This window comes from Teleopsis dalmanni, chromosome X (genome assembly GCF_002237135.1).
Source record: "Teleopsis dalmanni isolate 2A chromosome X, ASM223713v2, whole genome shotgun sequence".
In the NCBI taxonomy this organism is placed as follows: Eukaryota; Metazoa; Arthropoda; class Insecta; order Diptera; family Diopsidae; genus Teleopsis; species Teleopsis dalmanni.
In genome coordinates this window covers 76,561,806-76,579,737 of record NC_051848.1, presented here as the reverse complement: position 1 = coordinate 76,579,737, position 17,932 = coordinate 76,561,806, and the positions used below count along the sequence as shown (strand labels likewise).

The 17,932-nt window shown below is 27.8% G+C and overlaps 1 protein-coding gene across 1 annotated transcript; it reads left to right on the top strand.

Moving 5' to 3' along the window:
• The first annotated feature begins 4,257 nt into the window (after positions 1-4,257).
• Positions 4,258-11,693, top strand: LOC119687858 (repressor of RNA polymerase III transcription MAF1 homolog). The gene is made up of 4 exons (XM_038102376.1): positions 4,258-5,194; positions 5,266-5,679; positions 11,282-11,559; positions 11,627-11,693. The coding sequence occupies exons 2-4, from the start codon at positions 5,323-5,325 to the stop codon at positions 11,679-11,681; spliced, it is 690 nt and encodes a 229-aa protein (XP_037958304.1). The 5' UTR covers positions 4,258-5,194; positions 5,266-5,322; the 3' UTR covers positions 11,682-11,693.
• The last annotated feature ends 6,239 nt before the right edge of the window (positions 11,694-17,932 follow it).

The window sequence follows — 17,932 nt, the reverse complement described above, 5'->3', positions numbered from 1 at the left end:
AAGGTTGGTGCAGGTAAAGATTTAGTTCAGTTTTTTTGTTTTTGTATTTTGCATTTATATTTTGTATTTACATTCGTATTTTGTAGGAGAACAAATTTGTATGTAAAATACAAAAACAAAAAACTGAACTAAATCTTTACCTACACCAACCTTTTCAAACATTTTCTATGGAATTGCAAAAACAACTACCTTGTATGAAAATTGCATTTTATATTTTCATTTTAAAAATAACTCTTGCTTTTTATATTATATAACGCAAGTATACCAGTTATTTGTGCGTTTTAAAATAAGAAGCAAATTTTAAGAGTTATTGCTGCGCGAAAAAAATAAAAGGCATATAATAATTATTATTTTTTGAGTTTTATTTTAAAAAGCACAAATATAAAAAGCATGCATAATATTAAGGATAAAAGTTGTTAGAATGATAACTATTTACTTAAATAAGAGTTTAGACAACTTTTTGTTGCTGCTTTTTTTCATAAAAAATTTTAAAATAACTGTTATTTTCGGTCCCTGTTTCTAAGTCCATCTAGTTTAAATAACTATCATCTAGACGTAAATAACTATCATCTTAAATTAAAACTAAAGAGATGATTATGGTCTGTGTCAATACTAGCACTGCGCTTTACCCTTACTTCCGTTAGGACCCAATATTGATATTGATTCAGCCTATCATTTTTTGTTTGAGCAGAGTATTATATATATGATTCTCCGTTCTACTGTCGGGAGAAAGAATAGTATGCCTCTAACAAACAAAAGTCAAGCTCACTCCAAAGACCTTGATAATTTGATCATAATTTCTCTAACAGTACTAGCTATTACATCTGTCATACAAGGTCTTCCAACTGCGTGAAAGGTTGAAAGCACATGCCAACTCACTGAAAGAGTCTTTCAATGCGGACGCCCCACCATTGATTAGATATTCATACTGCAACATATCCTGGCAAAAGTCTACAAACATAATATCGGAATCCCCTATGCATTTGTTAATTATAAATCAGCATTCGATTGCTCCCTAAGAGGTTATGTTTACATAGCTTAGCTAATTATTTCTTGAAGTATAATATGCTTCTGCCGAATAAAGTTGATCAGCACCTGTAACTCCGTCAAGTTACAATTAAATATCACAGAATCCATTCGTACTGTCAAGGTGGCCCATATCCTATGATCGCAGTATAGCTATAAATATAGCTTCTTCTGAGTAAATCGATCTTATTGAGGGCAAAAACCGTTACTGCTGCTTTTGCTGTTATCAAAATGAATTCTACCTATAAAATCGGGCGTATCGGCAAATGCTAGGAATACAAAGTATATATTTGCTACTGCAAGAAATGTAAGTCGTTCTGCCAAAAAATTGATTACTGGTTGCTATACTTTCAAAATATAGCAAAAATTTGATCTGATTTAATGACGGTAATACTAACAAAAACGATGTCAACCGCATCTGCTGTTATTTAACGTAACATTCTATGCCTTTGAGGCCTTATAGTACGGTGTTCAAAAATACATATATTGATACAAGACGTCAATCAACGCCCAATTAGAATTTTCTTAGTAATTCCGCCGGTACCAATGAAGAAATGTTGTTGCAATTGCAGACCTCAGTGACTACCATGCACACCTCTAACACAAGTGTCGGCGTGGTGCCAGGATTTTAGTAACCTCTTACGAAATGGAATATTCTAAGCCCTTCACCGCAGGGGGCAACAGCGATGTCAATCCGGAGATTAGACAAAGAATTACCCTTGTCAATAGGAATAAGTATGTAATTAGGATATAAGCCTTTCGTATGCCAACAAAATTTACGCTCATTACGTCGTTCATTTTAACGGCACTTATGCATGACATAGAAACAAAGATCCTACCCTCGAATTATGAAGCAACACTAGGAGTGTTCAAAAGAAATATTTTTCGTAAGATCTTTAGCTTTCTATGAGTGTGAATTTTGGAAAATTCACCGTTCTGAGCAGCTTATTTTACTAAACCCTATGTCAACATAGCGTAGTTTTTCTGATTAATTGGAAACCTTTTACATTAATTACACAACTAACAACTAATTAACACATCACACCATTAAGCCAGTACAAGAAATTTTGACATTAATAACTCAAACGGTAGTTAACAGATGGCGCAACTAACTTGTGCCTATTATTTTCAATTTAAAACATTTGCTACCTTAAAGCCTAATACCTCGTGAATCCAGCTATATTACAGTATAAAGTATGCGGAATATCACATAAAATATATAAAAAATTAACAGTCGATTTAAATTTTTTAAAGTAGGTATCAGTACTTAAATCAATTTCCCATGTAATTTTGTTACCCTTTCGATTTTCTTTAAATATTTTTTTAATGACTGCAACCGATTTGAAACGTTTTCTTCCTAGTAGTATTTTCGTTTGAGAACAAAAAAGTCATAAACATTTAAGAAAATACTCGGTGATAAATAAGAGAATATAATTTTAATAAATTTTCATAATTATTGTAATTATTATAACACTAAAAAATAGTTGTTGACTTTTGCAATGTACACCAAAGAATCGCAACGAATCAAAGTTTTAATACTCAGAGTACACTCATGAAAACCAAGTATAAATGCGTATAAATGTTTTCTCATACACCACTTATATGTATTCATAATCGCCAAAAAATGATTCATAAGTGTTTTTGTTTCGAGTGCTGGTGCTAATGAATCAGAATCGCAAGAGTGACTCTACTTTTCTAAGTAGAGGAGCATACATACGTATATAACAGATGACTAATGAGTTGTAGCATATACACGAGCGGTAGAAATTAATGAGCGTACTCAACAAAAATTAATGAATACCGATTCGATCAGTTTTGGTACTCGAGCAATAATCATTATAGGTGCTATCAGTTGTATGTATGAGTCAGGTGGATTCGAATCTACCAAAAAGAGAGTCAGAATACGTATAAGTGAAGTATAGCCATTCAAGTATGACTCGAGTGTTGAGTTCTCATTGTAGTTATCTGATGTAGACATCTAATTTGTTGTGCTGTGCAAATAGATAGAATTGAAAATTGAAATGCAAAACTCTGTATTAATATGGTACATACGAAGTCTATATTTCAATGCAGACTGCTATATTTTCATTCTAATTTACTTCTTTAACAGAAGTATTCTAAATGATTGAATTAAACTACATAAATGCACTATATAATGTATCTTATAAATAAGACATAAGCCTAGAAACATAATCAGTAGATTCAATTAACAGCACATGGTTCTCGAAGTGTAATAAAAAAAATGGAGAGAAAAAGAGGTAGTGAAAGGACATATAAAATTATTATAAAAAGTCATAATAATAAAAAATCATGGCAGTGCTCTGTGTAGTATTTTACTTAAATGAAAGTAAACATACAAGCCAAATAGATATTATGTGATATAAGTAAAACTTAAAATATTATTTCCTGACTAAACTGCGACTTATGTCGTTCATTTTAATTTTATTTAAATATTAATTATATTAAAAATTAAAAATAATTAATTTAAAATATTAATTATATTTTAATATTTAAACTTAAGCAATAGCTTCAATAACTAACGTTTTACCATTTCGTTCGATATTATTTTCATTTACATTTATATCACAACTGAATTATAATAATTTGTTATCGGGCTAATTGGTCAAATTTAAATATAAATAAAAAGACACTAATTTATTATTTATATTTAAAAATCGTTTATACTTTATTTCCGATATTTCGACTAACTTCGATAGTCATCTTCAGGGAAAACTACACAAAATATAGGATGTTCCATTTTTATAGTGGATTATAAAGAAAAATCATACAATAAATACAATAATAATGATGACAACAAGAAAAAACAACAACATCCTGTGTCATTTGTTTATAATATTTCTATAAGCCTGAGCACAGTTGTCCGTATCAGTTTTATAATTAAGTCTTATATTATTGGGCACTTGAAGTATTGAGAGCATTTCCAGAAAGTACCTTTTATTATGGTTCCTTTCTTCATATAAAATTTTTGCCTTATCAAAATCAGGTTCATGTTTATGCTCCATACAACTGAATTAACAGAAAAGTTGATTTAAGCAAGATAAATATAATTAAGTCACTCATTAAACTTTGAGCAAATTTGATAATAAAAATTTTGTGAGCACACATAGCATGTAAATATTATCCGGTTATTTTTTGTCATTTTATACAGCACAATAACAACCAATACTGATAGTTGCATAAAGTAATTGATTCTGTAACGAGTATTGAACGCTTTTGTTGATTCTATAGTATTCTCTCATTTTTCGAGTAAGAAACCCATTTTTCACAGTGAAAAATTGCATATATAAAGTGAATTTAGTGAGTGTTCATAATATTACTAAGTATTCTTAACAGAGCAAGTGAAAATCGATGTGTTTGTAAAAAAAAAATAGTTCAAAAAATATTTCTCTAAAATTTTTTGATATTGCCGTTTATATAATATTATCAATAATGTATAAATTAAAGTTAATGAAAGATATGAGTGATTTAAAGGACATGGAACATTTATAGAACTTAAGGTACTAGTTTTATAAACAATATAATTAATTGTGTAAAAAGTTAAGGTGTTTTCACGCGTGAAAACACTTCATTAAGAACTAAAAAACAATTGTTTGTTTCCAAACAAAGCGCAATCACTAACAACAAAAAGACGCCATTTTCAATTTTTTTTTACAAAATAAACAGTTGACCTTTGAGAAAAATAGTCGAAGCTAAAAATAAACATCTCTGAAAAAATCATTGATTTAAAAAGTGCATTAACATTTGTTAAAACGCTATAGAGCATATAAAAAAAAAACTTTAAAAAATCAATAAATTTATAGTTAATTTAAAGCTAAAAATTTTAGCCTTTGTTTTGTGGTAAAAGTGTAATGTTTACAAAGCAGCTTAAACAAATAATTTTCTTCAACGTAACGGAAAAAAGAGCTGCTGTTAAAAAGAGAATACTTCTTCACCCGACTACAATGTTCAAGAATTTTTGCTGCGTGACGAACCAAATTACGGCAATGATCTCAAGTAAAACGCAACTACTGAATGCCTACAGAGTCAGATGTCAACAAACAATAATATCAATATACTAAATAGTGGATCAAGTCATCTTAGTAATCTAAGTTATATGCATCGTTATATCTAAAGATTTCAATACGAACAAATTTTTAAGACTAAGAACGTAGGTTGCTTTGCTTTAAATAAACACTTTCAAGCAAAACCTTTTTATATATAAACAACCATTGAAATCAGTTTTATAGCCACATAATTTTATTTGGAAACAAAACCAATAAATAAAGGGTTGCCACCATGAAGTTGCTTGAAAATTCTCGTTTTGAAGCCATAAATAATGCGCTGTCCATTAAAACTGGTGCAAATACACTATTTGGACGAATTGAAAGCTATTCTTGCAAAATGGTTGGGGCTGATAAAGCACTCTATAAGCGGTTCACAGCCGAAATAAACGGTTACGGGCCACATGATCTGCAGGCTTTATCACCACCACAAACTTTAGCTGATTTCTCACCAAATTTTCATCGCAATGGCAGTCATTCTGGTGATGAAGGTGTCATTTTATGTGACACCATATCTAGAAAAACATTATTCTATTTGATTGCCACATTGAATGCATCATTTGAACCAGATTACGATTTTTCCGATGCAAAAGTAAGCATAAAAATTATAAATTTTTTTACTATATTTTTGTACACATTGAACACATATACATATCACATATTAATCAAGTCTGTATTTTAAACTTAAGCTATTTATTAAATATATATAATAGGAGTACTCATCTAAACTGATAAATGCCTTATAAACCTTATAAACGTATAAATTTTTTTGTTTGATAAATGAAGTCTCAAATTTTACCGAATAAATTATAATCGTATAAATTTATCTGTTGTCACCACAGAGTTGTATTCCAACATAAGCAACTCATTTACAAAAATATCTTTGTAAATACTTCTTAGTTTGAACTTTTCGCTCAATTTTGGTATTTTATTTTATAATTTATTAATAGAGACACAGCTGATCAATAAAGTTTGCACAAATATTTAAAATTGCAACGATATTGGCCAAAAAAATTTTACTGCTAAGCATTGCATTTTGTGCTGTCATAATTACTGCTAATATAAATAGTGCTATTATACAGCATATTGATAAATTAGCACAAATATATCACTAAATGCGTTCATATAACCGTGTACGTAAACGCATAAACTTAGTCATTTAATAAATTTATATGCTAAGATGAGTACCTCTTATATAATTATATAGTTTGTGAATATTATGGTATAGTATAGTATATAGTATACATTAAATACTTGATCATTTTGCTTTCATTCCAAGCAAATGTTTATTGTATTGAGAAAACATTTTTTTCGTTTTCAATTGTAGTTTAAAATTGCGTACAAATAAAAATAACTTAAAAATAAACAAAAAGAAAGACAATTTTCTAAAATATATTTTGCCAAATATTTGGTAAAAAATATACTTAAACAATCTTATCTTTTGTATGTAATTATGATATATTATTATTATTTTATATATTATCATTTCATATATCATCATTTATATATTGTATATATTATCAATATAGATATTATATTATATAATACATTCTATATTCTACCTTATATAATATTATTTTTTTTATCACATTATACTACAAACATCTATCTAAATCATTGATCTCAAACACTTTTATTTTGTGTTATTTTTTTTTTTAATTTAATTTATTGACAAAATGTTTTTATTTTGTTTATAACTTTTTGTTTACAAAATATACATATTTTTAAACAACCTTGGCTGGCCTTGAAATCATGTTAAGAACAATTTTTGGCTGATTTTCATATTTTATTTACGCTATTCCTTTTTTTCGCAAAAGAAGGCAAAATATTTTACTTTAATATTATTTATATGCATAAGTATTATACATACATACATAAATGTTTTTCAAAACTATATAGAGCGGTATATGTTATGATGAATTACGGCTATTTTGTTTTTTTTTTTCATTATTACGCGGTAAATTATCTAATGGGTACTTTTCGATTTGTTGACAACCTCAGATCTCTGCATTTTTAACATTTAAATAATATTTATTTTTGTATATGTCCATATTTTTAATTGAATTTGTACCTAATATTGTTGATTTATAAAACCTGTAGGTAAGTAGTGATCTTATTATAGATAATTGAAATTTATATAGTAAGAAAGATCAATGAAATTAAAAAAGGAATACATAAGTTGAAATGGGTGTGACTCCAGGCAGGCAATGATGAAGGGTATTGTGGGATAGAGGACGAATGAAGGTGCAGATTTGCGTGATTGAAACTAAAGGTAAATATAGTTAACACTGATTGGTACTAGTTAGTGTAGGATGAAACCGTAGCGAATCACTTAGAGTAGAAGTTAAGAAAGCAGTAGTGGTTTCACTAAACCCTTTTTTTTGTTTGATCGTCGAACTTGACGAATGGCTTCGGGACGTAGAGTCATACGTTCTTGAAACCGTAGCATTCTAGTAACAATTCTTTGATTATTCATCCACATCCACGTTTTTTAAACTACAAAAGAAATCTGATACGACAATTCAATAAGTGTATTCAATATACTGATTATGTAATTTAATTAAAATCAAGACAAAAAGTAAAGATTAATGAAATTTTGAAACGAAAAAATAATTTGAAATAATAATTACAATTGTGAATTTTTTTCTCTGCATCAAAATCTTTTCAAAAAAAAAAAAATACACAACCATAATCCAAATTTTCACAATACTATAATTTCAACTTACCATTTTTGTAATAAATTAACCTTTGCATATATGTAAACCTGAGAAGTTCTATACGGACTTCAATCGGATATATATATATTTGAATATATAGATTTAACTTCAAAGAAAACAAAGATCTCTTACTCGTTAATAATATAAATAGTATTTCAAGGAGCAATGGCAATGAATTTGAGTACCAGAAAAATCTGGCACGACCGAATATGAAAGTGTAGCAAAACTGCACTTAATTTAAGCATTCACTACTTAAATTTTTTTTAAATTTGTTTTTTACCGTTAAAGTGAATATAGTACTGATTTAGGAATACAATCTCGTTTTAGCAGTTATTATGTTTGTGTAATTGATGATAAAATCAAGCAATTTGTTTTATATTCTTTCCAAAGTTCGCTTTGCGTACTTTCTTTTAATTGTTGAGTAAATTAACGTCATCTCAAATTTGAGAATAAGAATAGTTTATTAAGAATAAAAATAATTTATATCTCCCTAGTGCGTTACAAATATTGTGACAAACTTGATTTATTCCTTAATTGCAATAATATGATCAATATTCAGCAAAATTATAATTATTATTATTATTCGACCAAAGTGCACTAATGAAACACTTTGGTCTCGTTGTTAATATGTATTTTTTTTAGGAATTTTAGCTATCTAGTTGCTAAAAGTAGCAAGTTGTGTATTCTACCTTCCGCTGAGCGCTTCAAATTAGCGCTATGGGTGCATATTCCTTGTAATGTGTACTGATACTGAATATTTGAAGTACATTAAAAGCGCGCCGATCATACTGAGAGCGTAGCGCTTACTTCCAAAAACATGGCAATATAATAGGGTAGATTACCTTTAAAGAGCGGTCGGTATAACAGCTATATAAATCAGCTATCCATTTATTGAAGTTTACATACCTTTTACTCATAAATATTTACTGTTCGTAAATGACAGGTGCACTTGTAACTATATTAATAGCTACATCGTAGTTATAATCAAATCTGAACCGATCTCGATTTTAGTAACAGTAAAATTTTTCTTTCAAAAATACAAAAGTGTTCCGTATAATAACTTGTATCTAAAGCATCTATTTATACTTGTTATATCGAAAGTTAACCTCGGACATAATTTCAATAAGTGTTATGCATTTATTTTCACTTTTGAAAATTTTATTTAAAAAATATGACTTTCTTCATGTATTTAACTATTACTTCGTATGACAGATATATCTCAGTTCAAATATATACAAAAGAAATTTATCATTCTATATTGTATGGTACGTAAGTATGGATGACATCATAAGATACTGGGAGATTTAGAGAAAAAAGTTGTTCATAAAATTTTTCGCCGTCTACCGCATCTGAGTGAACTACCAATTGTATTAGATTCACTACTAATTGGCATTGTTTAGGGAACTAATATCCAGCGGGTTCACAAATAAGGTCATATTGTGATAACATAAGATAATCCTCCAGCAAAAAAAATGTGTTTAAAGCAGTAATCGGACTAACAAGATATAGGCATGACCACGTTTACTTGATAGTGTTCAGACTTGGGGAGTACTAACCACACATGATTTACAAGACGAAATGAACCAAAGCTGGCTGCAAACGAGTGTTGTCTCAGGACGAAATACAGTAACAAGTTGTCAGGGTCACCTTAATAAGTAAGTAAGTAAATATCATTTACATACATCACTTACTCAGTTTCCACTAGTTATATTTATAAATAATGAAAACAAGCCATTCTCGATTGTTTATTTTGATAGCTTGTAAAAAAATCAATTGATTGCAGTCATTCTGATAGATATAAAAGATAATCTTCAAAAAAAAGTGTATTAATAAAATTCATTCCATCTCAAAAACTTGGAATATTAATTATGTTGAACAGACTATTTAATATTGTTGTTGTTATAGTCGGTATATGAACTGGTGTCTATGTTGGAATTATATATAGATAAGTGGTTTGAGTGTGTGGATTCGACTGCAGCTGGAACCTTGTTAATGTTGTTGTTATTCATATGAAGGTCTTGAAATGAAAAATATGGTCGCAATGCATGTCGTACACTTGGGATGACATAGAAAGTAAAAAAAGAAAATTAATTAATTAATTAATTAATTCAGTTAAATCAAGAGTAATTATAACTTTTTTAAAGTCTTTGATACCCTCACTATGTTACACCTTTCACATCATCTGTGTGATGAATATAAAAAGTAATTACATGTTTTTGACGAAAATTATTTTAATTTTTTTTTTATATCTTAATTGCCTATAATAATATAATAATTTATAATTTATTTTACCAATTAGTCATTATGGTAATGATATAGAATTCAATTTAAAGTTATATAAATGTGAAGAGCTGTTAAAATTATTATTTTTAATATGATTATATTACTGGAAATTTCTTATTATTTTTGAAAATTCCTTAATTAAATTTAAAGAATAAATGGAAATGTCTTTAAAAATAGTAAAAACCAATTATTTATTTTTAAAATTAACAAAATAAAATTAATAATCTATAAAAAAATATTCTTCTATAATATTTAAAGAGAATTTATAATCTATATATGTGTACACTTTCAAACTTGAAAAATAACACTTTTGTAGGGTGAATTTATAAATATTTGCTTTTTAAGGAATGTCACCTATATATGAAGATTCAAAAAAAAGGAAACCAAAAATTTTTATGAAGAAATTAAAAATGACCACAACTGTAAGCTAGAAAATAATCAGAAACGATAACAGAGTTTCTAAACCTCTGAAATAGACCAATGGTCCTCGGCATCAATGGCGTCATACAAGCACTTATCGATCAGCAATCATAGAATATACTGCAAATGTTACCGCAAATTACGAATTATCTATTAAAAAAAGTATCTTTGTATTTTTTATATTACATAAAAATAATATATATATTCTTTTAATTTTTATCTTTTTGTAAAAAGTGTCAAGTTTAAACCATCTTCAATAATCAATGAAATACTAAGGAGTCAAGTTAAAGCTATGATAAAGTGTATGTGTTTGCACATATTCGGAAATATTATATATCAAATCGACAGCTGTATAAATAAGAATAAATTTAATTTTAAAATCTTCGATTTGACTTAATTTGCAGCAGTAAGAAAATGCTATAGTTAAAGAACTCATTAGTCTCATCGACAGAGCAATTAATATTTATCGAATTTATTATATAAGCATCTAACTCAAGTGATTTAATAAGAACAATTCCCAATGTAACTCAATTGTAATAGATTTAATGTAATCCGTAGTCCAAAGCATTGTTTGCCGTACATCATTCGATTTGTAATATTTTTCATTTAACATATGAGCGACATTTTAATACTCAAGAATATAAGTTTGAACTGTAAGCAATTAATTTTAAATAAAATAATACCATAATTAGTTACATATAAACTGTTTTTTTTTGTTTTCTTAAATATAAATAATTAAATTTTAAAATAATCTTTATAATTTTTTTTTAACAGTCACATGAATTTAGCAAGGAACCATCTATACAATGGGTTATGAATTCAGTTCATTCAAATTTGTCTGCATTAGCTGGCGATCAATACCAAATATTGCGTCAACCATTATGGTCTGCAATTGATGATGAAATCAATCTCTCTGAGTGCGATATCTACAGTTACAACCCGGACTTGAGCTCTGATCCGTTTGGTGAGCCAGGTTGCTTATGGTCTTTTAACTACTTTTTTTACAACAAGAAAATGAAACGCATTGTTTTCTTTACCAGTCGTGCAATCAAGTAAGTTTTGAATACTTTAGATAAAATTTTGACAGATCTTTTTACAATTAAATTAATTTTTTTTAAGTGCACTATACTGTGGAGATTCTTCTGACGTATCCATGGATGATGATTTTTATTAATATATAACTTGGGAAAATAGAGAATCTGCAGACAAATCAGTGTTTCCTCTTAATAATAAATACATTATTGTAATCTTAATGAGCTACCCTATCACTTTAACTTAAGAAAGCTCTTCAAAAAACAGTTTAGCCATTTAATTAAACTTAGTTTTAATGGTAAATATGCTTAGTAAGTTTGATCAAAAATTTAATACTTATATTTTGTGTTTACTCACATAAACACCTAAATTGTTAAATAAATATTTAATTATTTAATAATTTGCAATGATAACAAATTACAATAGATATATCGATAAATATGCAATTCGGATAATAGAAGCCAAATTATTTAATTACCGTTAATTTATTAACGTTTTATGAGCAACTGAATTGTTTTTAAATATAGATAATATTACTATACATATAGTTATTTATATTTCAAATGTTGTAATGTCACACTCTAATCTCATATATAATAATATAGTATAACATAATATATAACATTGTTAATACAATTTATATTTTAGTTCAATATATAATACTTTAGTGTATTACATTAAACTTAAATAATTATAATATATATTATAATATAGCATAATAGAATATATTATGTATATATATATATATGTATATGGATGTGTAGCGTTTAGCAAAGCCTAAACACTACTATTCGTCAGCTAAAAAGTGCACAAAGCCAGGCTCTGAGAAGACTTTTCAAGGTACCATGGTACATTAGGACAAATGACAGGCTTACGAACAACATATTATCGAATCTCAGAATGGTTACAGGCTCCTCGGGGAGGTATGCAGATCTGAGATCAATTATTGATTAGTCTGATGAAGTGATAAACAATAATCCAGTCAAGGCGTAGAGTGGGGTTGTGAAGAAACCTCGCAGTTAATAGAGAATAAAAGTGTTCAAGTGCACTAACTCAACTAGCATCAACATAATAATATATGTATTATTATTGTATATATATATGTATTATTAATGTATATATATGTATTATTGTTATATATATATATGTCTTATAATTGTATATATATATGTATTATTATTATATACTTATATATATATGTATTATTAAATATATATATGTATATCTATTATTATATATATATATATTGTTATATTATTATTATTATATATATATTATATTTTATGTTATACAATACTGTATTATAATATATGAGCGGTGTTTCAGCAAGCGATGATCTGACCAACTAATACGCGAAAGAATAACAATGAGTTCTTCTCAGCAAAGATCTAGATCATTGTTTGCTGAAACACAGTTTTTAATAATACTACCTCGTTTATGCACTCAAACCAAAATTTATTTTGAATTTGATTAAACTGAATATAAATATAGGTTTAGTAATGGAATGTAAATGAGTAAACAAAAATGTTGATATAGCAAATAGTTTTGCCTTCAATATTAGTTAAATTTGTAGAATTGTGTCAAAATTATGTTAACAATTTTAACATAATTAACATAACAACATAGAGCACATATTATTTATTGCCTAAAAGTTTCACTGATTAAAAAATAGCACGTTTAAAATTGATATTAATTTGATTTACATTTTAATGTAAGACTTTCTGAAAATTAAGAGAGCGCGGTTGCCTGCGATACCAATATTTTTGTGTATACATTTTTGTTAAAATTGTTATATATATAACTTCTTTTTCATTCTAATATTAATGGGTAACAACTGCCGCTTCGAATTGGAACCGAACCAAATTGAAAATAAAAAAAACATATCGGTTGATTCATAATAAAACTAAATCATATTATTGTGAAGTAACATATAACTTACGACTTTTAAACTTAAAGTATAAAATAGTTCATTATCGGTGATTGAATATTAATTCATTATTAAAAGAGGAATGAAATGGTTTTTAACAAGAAACAATGTTTCCAAAATATGTTCAATTAAATTGAAAACCGATAACTGAACCGATATATATTTTTAAATTGATTAAATATTAGTTTATTTTTTAAAAATTAGTAAAATGAAATTAAACTGATAACCGAGCGGTTATATTTTTTTAATTGAATCATATATCCATTTCGTAGCCCTGTCCCATTCTTAGAAATGATTAAACTTATGTTTCCTTTGCATATATTGATAGGGTTTGCCGTACTTTACTATTATAATTGTAAGCAACAATTATTGAAATTAAAAAATAACTGAATAATTTCATATTACATTGTTTAATATGATTTTGAGTTTTTTATGATAAAACTCATTCCGTTGTCAACTTTACAATACTCACTTTACAGTTACTTTACAGTTTTAAATCTGAAGAAAGATATATATATATATTAGTATAATAATTTTTCATGAATCTTCTGTCTTTAACATTATCTATTATATATTAAGCTGTTCTGTGTCTCACTGAGAAATAATTGGGAGTGTCTTTCGAGGTATTAGTTTTCATTGCTCTCTCTCTCTTTCTTTCTCTCTTATGATTTAACGTTTACATCGAGTTAAATAATTTTTCTAATTTTTGCTTACAAATAACTTAATAAATCCCTACGTAAAGATTAAATATAATATAATATAATATTTATTTTATATATTGTTATATGTAGATTTGAATTATTCATACTTAATTATGTTATGTGCCAATAAGTGGCTGATCTTTATTTTAATTAAATGGCTAAACTGTTACAAATAACTTAATTTTTTTGAGTTTGCATAGTTATTTTAAACAATTTAAGCAAACCTACATATTTTATACGTTTTTTATATTCTAAGAAAATATTGAGATCTTTATATTGTATATTTATTTGCAAAAAGGCAGGTGAGAGCTGCGATGTGAGAATTTATGCTTTTAAATATACGCGATGCCAATTCAGTTATACTAATTATATTATGATAAATTTACAATATATAATAATATACAATATTTAATGATTAATTATTTTTAATTAATGTTTATATTAATTAATATTAATGTTAATATTATAATATTAATATTATATTTAATTAATATTTTAATTAACGTTTAATAGCTCATATTTTATCACACTAGCGCGATGTTAGCTATATACTTATACATTAAAAGTTAAAATATTAAATAAGAATAGTATAAATTACTTTTTCTTTAAAAAAAGGTTTTTGTCAATTAGTTTTTAAATTACTTTACTAACAGAAAACTTACTCAAAAATATGTTTGTATTTATTTCAGTAAATAATTTATATATTTAAAAAGTATCATTTTATATATAACACATTTAATATTTATAAACGTTTTTTTTTCCTTTAAATAACAATTAAGATTTTTTGAATATGTCACTGTATGATCTATGATCTTGTAATAAAATATTTAAAAGTATTATCATTATAGTTAAAACCTGTGTTTGATGTTTTCCTCAATATCTTCAAATTTTAGTAACGACCAAGGCTTTGTACAGTGTTAACATTTTTGTTTTTAAAATTCAATTCATTTCCTTTCACTTTCAATTCACACATAAAATGGTATCAAATAATGGACTTTTGGAATCATACTTTATTTTGTTGTAGCTCGCAAGGGCCAATAAAATAGACAACATGAAAGGAATTACAAGACGATGTCAGAGTTACATGGGTTTAGGATGTGAATAGATATTGATAGTGTGGGAGGAGTGGGGATTATTTAGAAGTGAAAATGAATCGGGGGACTAAATTCTAATCATTAGAAGTAACTGAAGAAGCTAGATAGCCGGAATAGCTTTTAAATAGGAAATACATATACGGCTAATGTTAAAATAAACATGCAGCTGTTGGCCGTTCTTGGAAACTAATCATACTCCATATAAGGTGTAAATTAAATATATGTAAGTACGTTTTTTGCCAGAAATTAGTAAGATATGACTTTCTTTCTCAGTATATATGGTGAGAATATATATATAATTAGAATAAATGATCCATCGTTTCAGTTAATTATTTTTTCAATCTGGGTAGTAACTGGAAACTATTTAGAAAACAATCTGGAAACTAATCATACTCTATATAAGGTGTAAATTAAATATAGGTACGTTTTTTGCCAGAAATTAGTAAAGATATGGCTTTCTTTCTCAGTATATATGGTGAGAATATATATATAATTAGAATAAATGATCCATCGTTTCAGTTAATTATTTTTTCAATCTGAGTAGTATGAAATCCGGAAAGAATAGCGCCAAAAAGGCCATACTTGCACGCATAAACAAAGTGAACGGCTCATACGGTCAGCTAAAAAGGATCAGATACTTGTCACTGTTATCAACACACAATAAACTTAGAATTTTTAAAACAAATGTCATCCCAGTGTTATTACATAGTTCTGAAACTTGGTTCACAGCAGAAACAATAATACAGAAAATACAAAGGTTTGTATACATACGCCTGAGACGAATTATAAAAGTTTGGTGGCCAAATGTTCTAACCAATAAAGAACCGAAAATGCAATATCGAGCCAATAGCAAACTTCATAGAATGACGCAAATGGCGCTGGATTGGCTATACGCTTCGTAAGTGTTGTCGGTTTTGAATGTGCAGTGATGCATGAAGATAAAATGTCGTATACCTTTAGTGCAATATCTGTAATAAGGCAATGATGTATACTGTCATCCGTGCTATTTTTATTCGTCATTGATGCTGTTTCTAAACGTGCAAAAATAATGACCGTGGCATCGTATGGAGCCCTGTAGACCCAAATGATAGAATCCTTGAATTATGCAGAGGATAAATTGGCACATCGTTTTACCGACATGCAGCGAAAACTTAAAGATCTGGAAGCGGAAACGGCAAAAGTTGGGTAAAAGTTTAGATCAATACACAAAAAGCAAAGAAATGCGAAATACAACATGTAATGAGCGACTCGAACTTCAATCGTGAAACAAGTTAATGTATTTCAATACTTGGGAAGTGTAGTAGCTATTGATGGTGACACTACGCAGGACGTGTGGGCAAGAATACGAAAGGCGATTGGCGCGTTTACAAAGATAAAGACAGTATGGAGATCTAGCTTTTACAGGTTAACGACGAAAGTTAACATTTTCAAAGCGTGTGTTTTATCCGTGCTGCTATATGGTTGCAAAATATGCCTCGTAACCGAGATAGTTCAAACAGAATGGTACCTTCGGAAAATATTACCCATCTTTTGGCCAAACCGAATTTCAAACCAACAACTGTGGGACAGAACGAATACAAACGACATCAACATAAATATCCGCAAGAGAAAGTTTGGCTGGATTGGTCACACCTTACGAAAACCGTCAAGTGAAGTTTGTTGTTAAGCCCTTACGAATAATCCGCAAGGCAGTAGAAGAAGAGAAAGGCATAAGATTACCTGGAGCAGATCAACACTAAACGAAATCAACAGCCAATCCACACGCCTTGGCAAATCGTACATCAATTTTGTTGATCTCAGAGAAGTGGCAGTAAGAAGGCAAAGATCGAGCTAATTTGAAGATAGTCTATTTGATTATAAAACCATCAAATATCTATAGAATTTACAACCCACTGTTGTCGTTAGTAGTTCTACTCTCAGATTTAAAGTAATAAATTAAATTAAATTAAAATAGAAAATAATTATTAATTTTTATTGAACTAAAATATTGCATCAATGATAGACACCAACCTGGCTTACGTCGGTTTCAACTCAGATCATGAATAAAGATCAAGAATGAAAAGTCAAGCAGACTTTATATTTAAACTTTTGCATTTCAATATAAATCTTAATCCAATATCGAGGTCGCAAACTTTTTTATCAATAAGAACTCTCCTAAAAAATTACGCTGTTATCCCTAAAATAACTTCACTTAGTCATAAATAAATGATAAAAATAAAAGTTCTTTAAATTTCAATATCACCCCAATAAAATTATTTAAAAACTAATTATACAAACAACAACCTTTAATAAGATATATCAAAAAATGCTCTTATATATTTAAAAATTGACTTTTTATATACATATACTTCATCGCTAATAGTGAATTGTTAAGAGTTAATGAAATACTTTTGATATTTATATATGATGTTTCGCCGTTAAACCAAACACGCAACCCTATGTAAGGATGGAAATTTGTGCAAAAAGCTCGGCTGAATAGTATAAAAAGCGGCGCATTGTTAAAAACTGGGTGTTGTATTACCACTAGATACGCCGGTGTTCGGTCACCGTCCATCAAGATAGTATTACAAAAAAAAATATATAATAATAATTCCATATTCTTTGTCTTAAGGCGGTCTTACTTCATAGTACTTGGAAAATATTATATATATGCGAAAGCACATTATTTTAA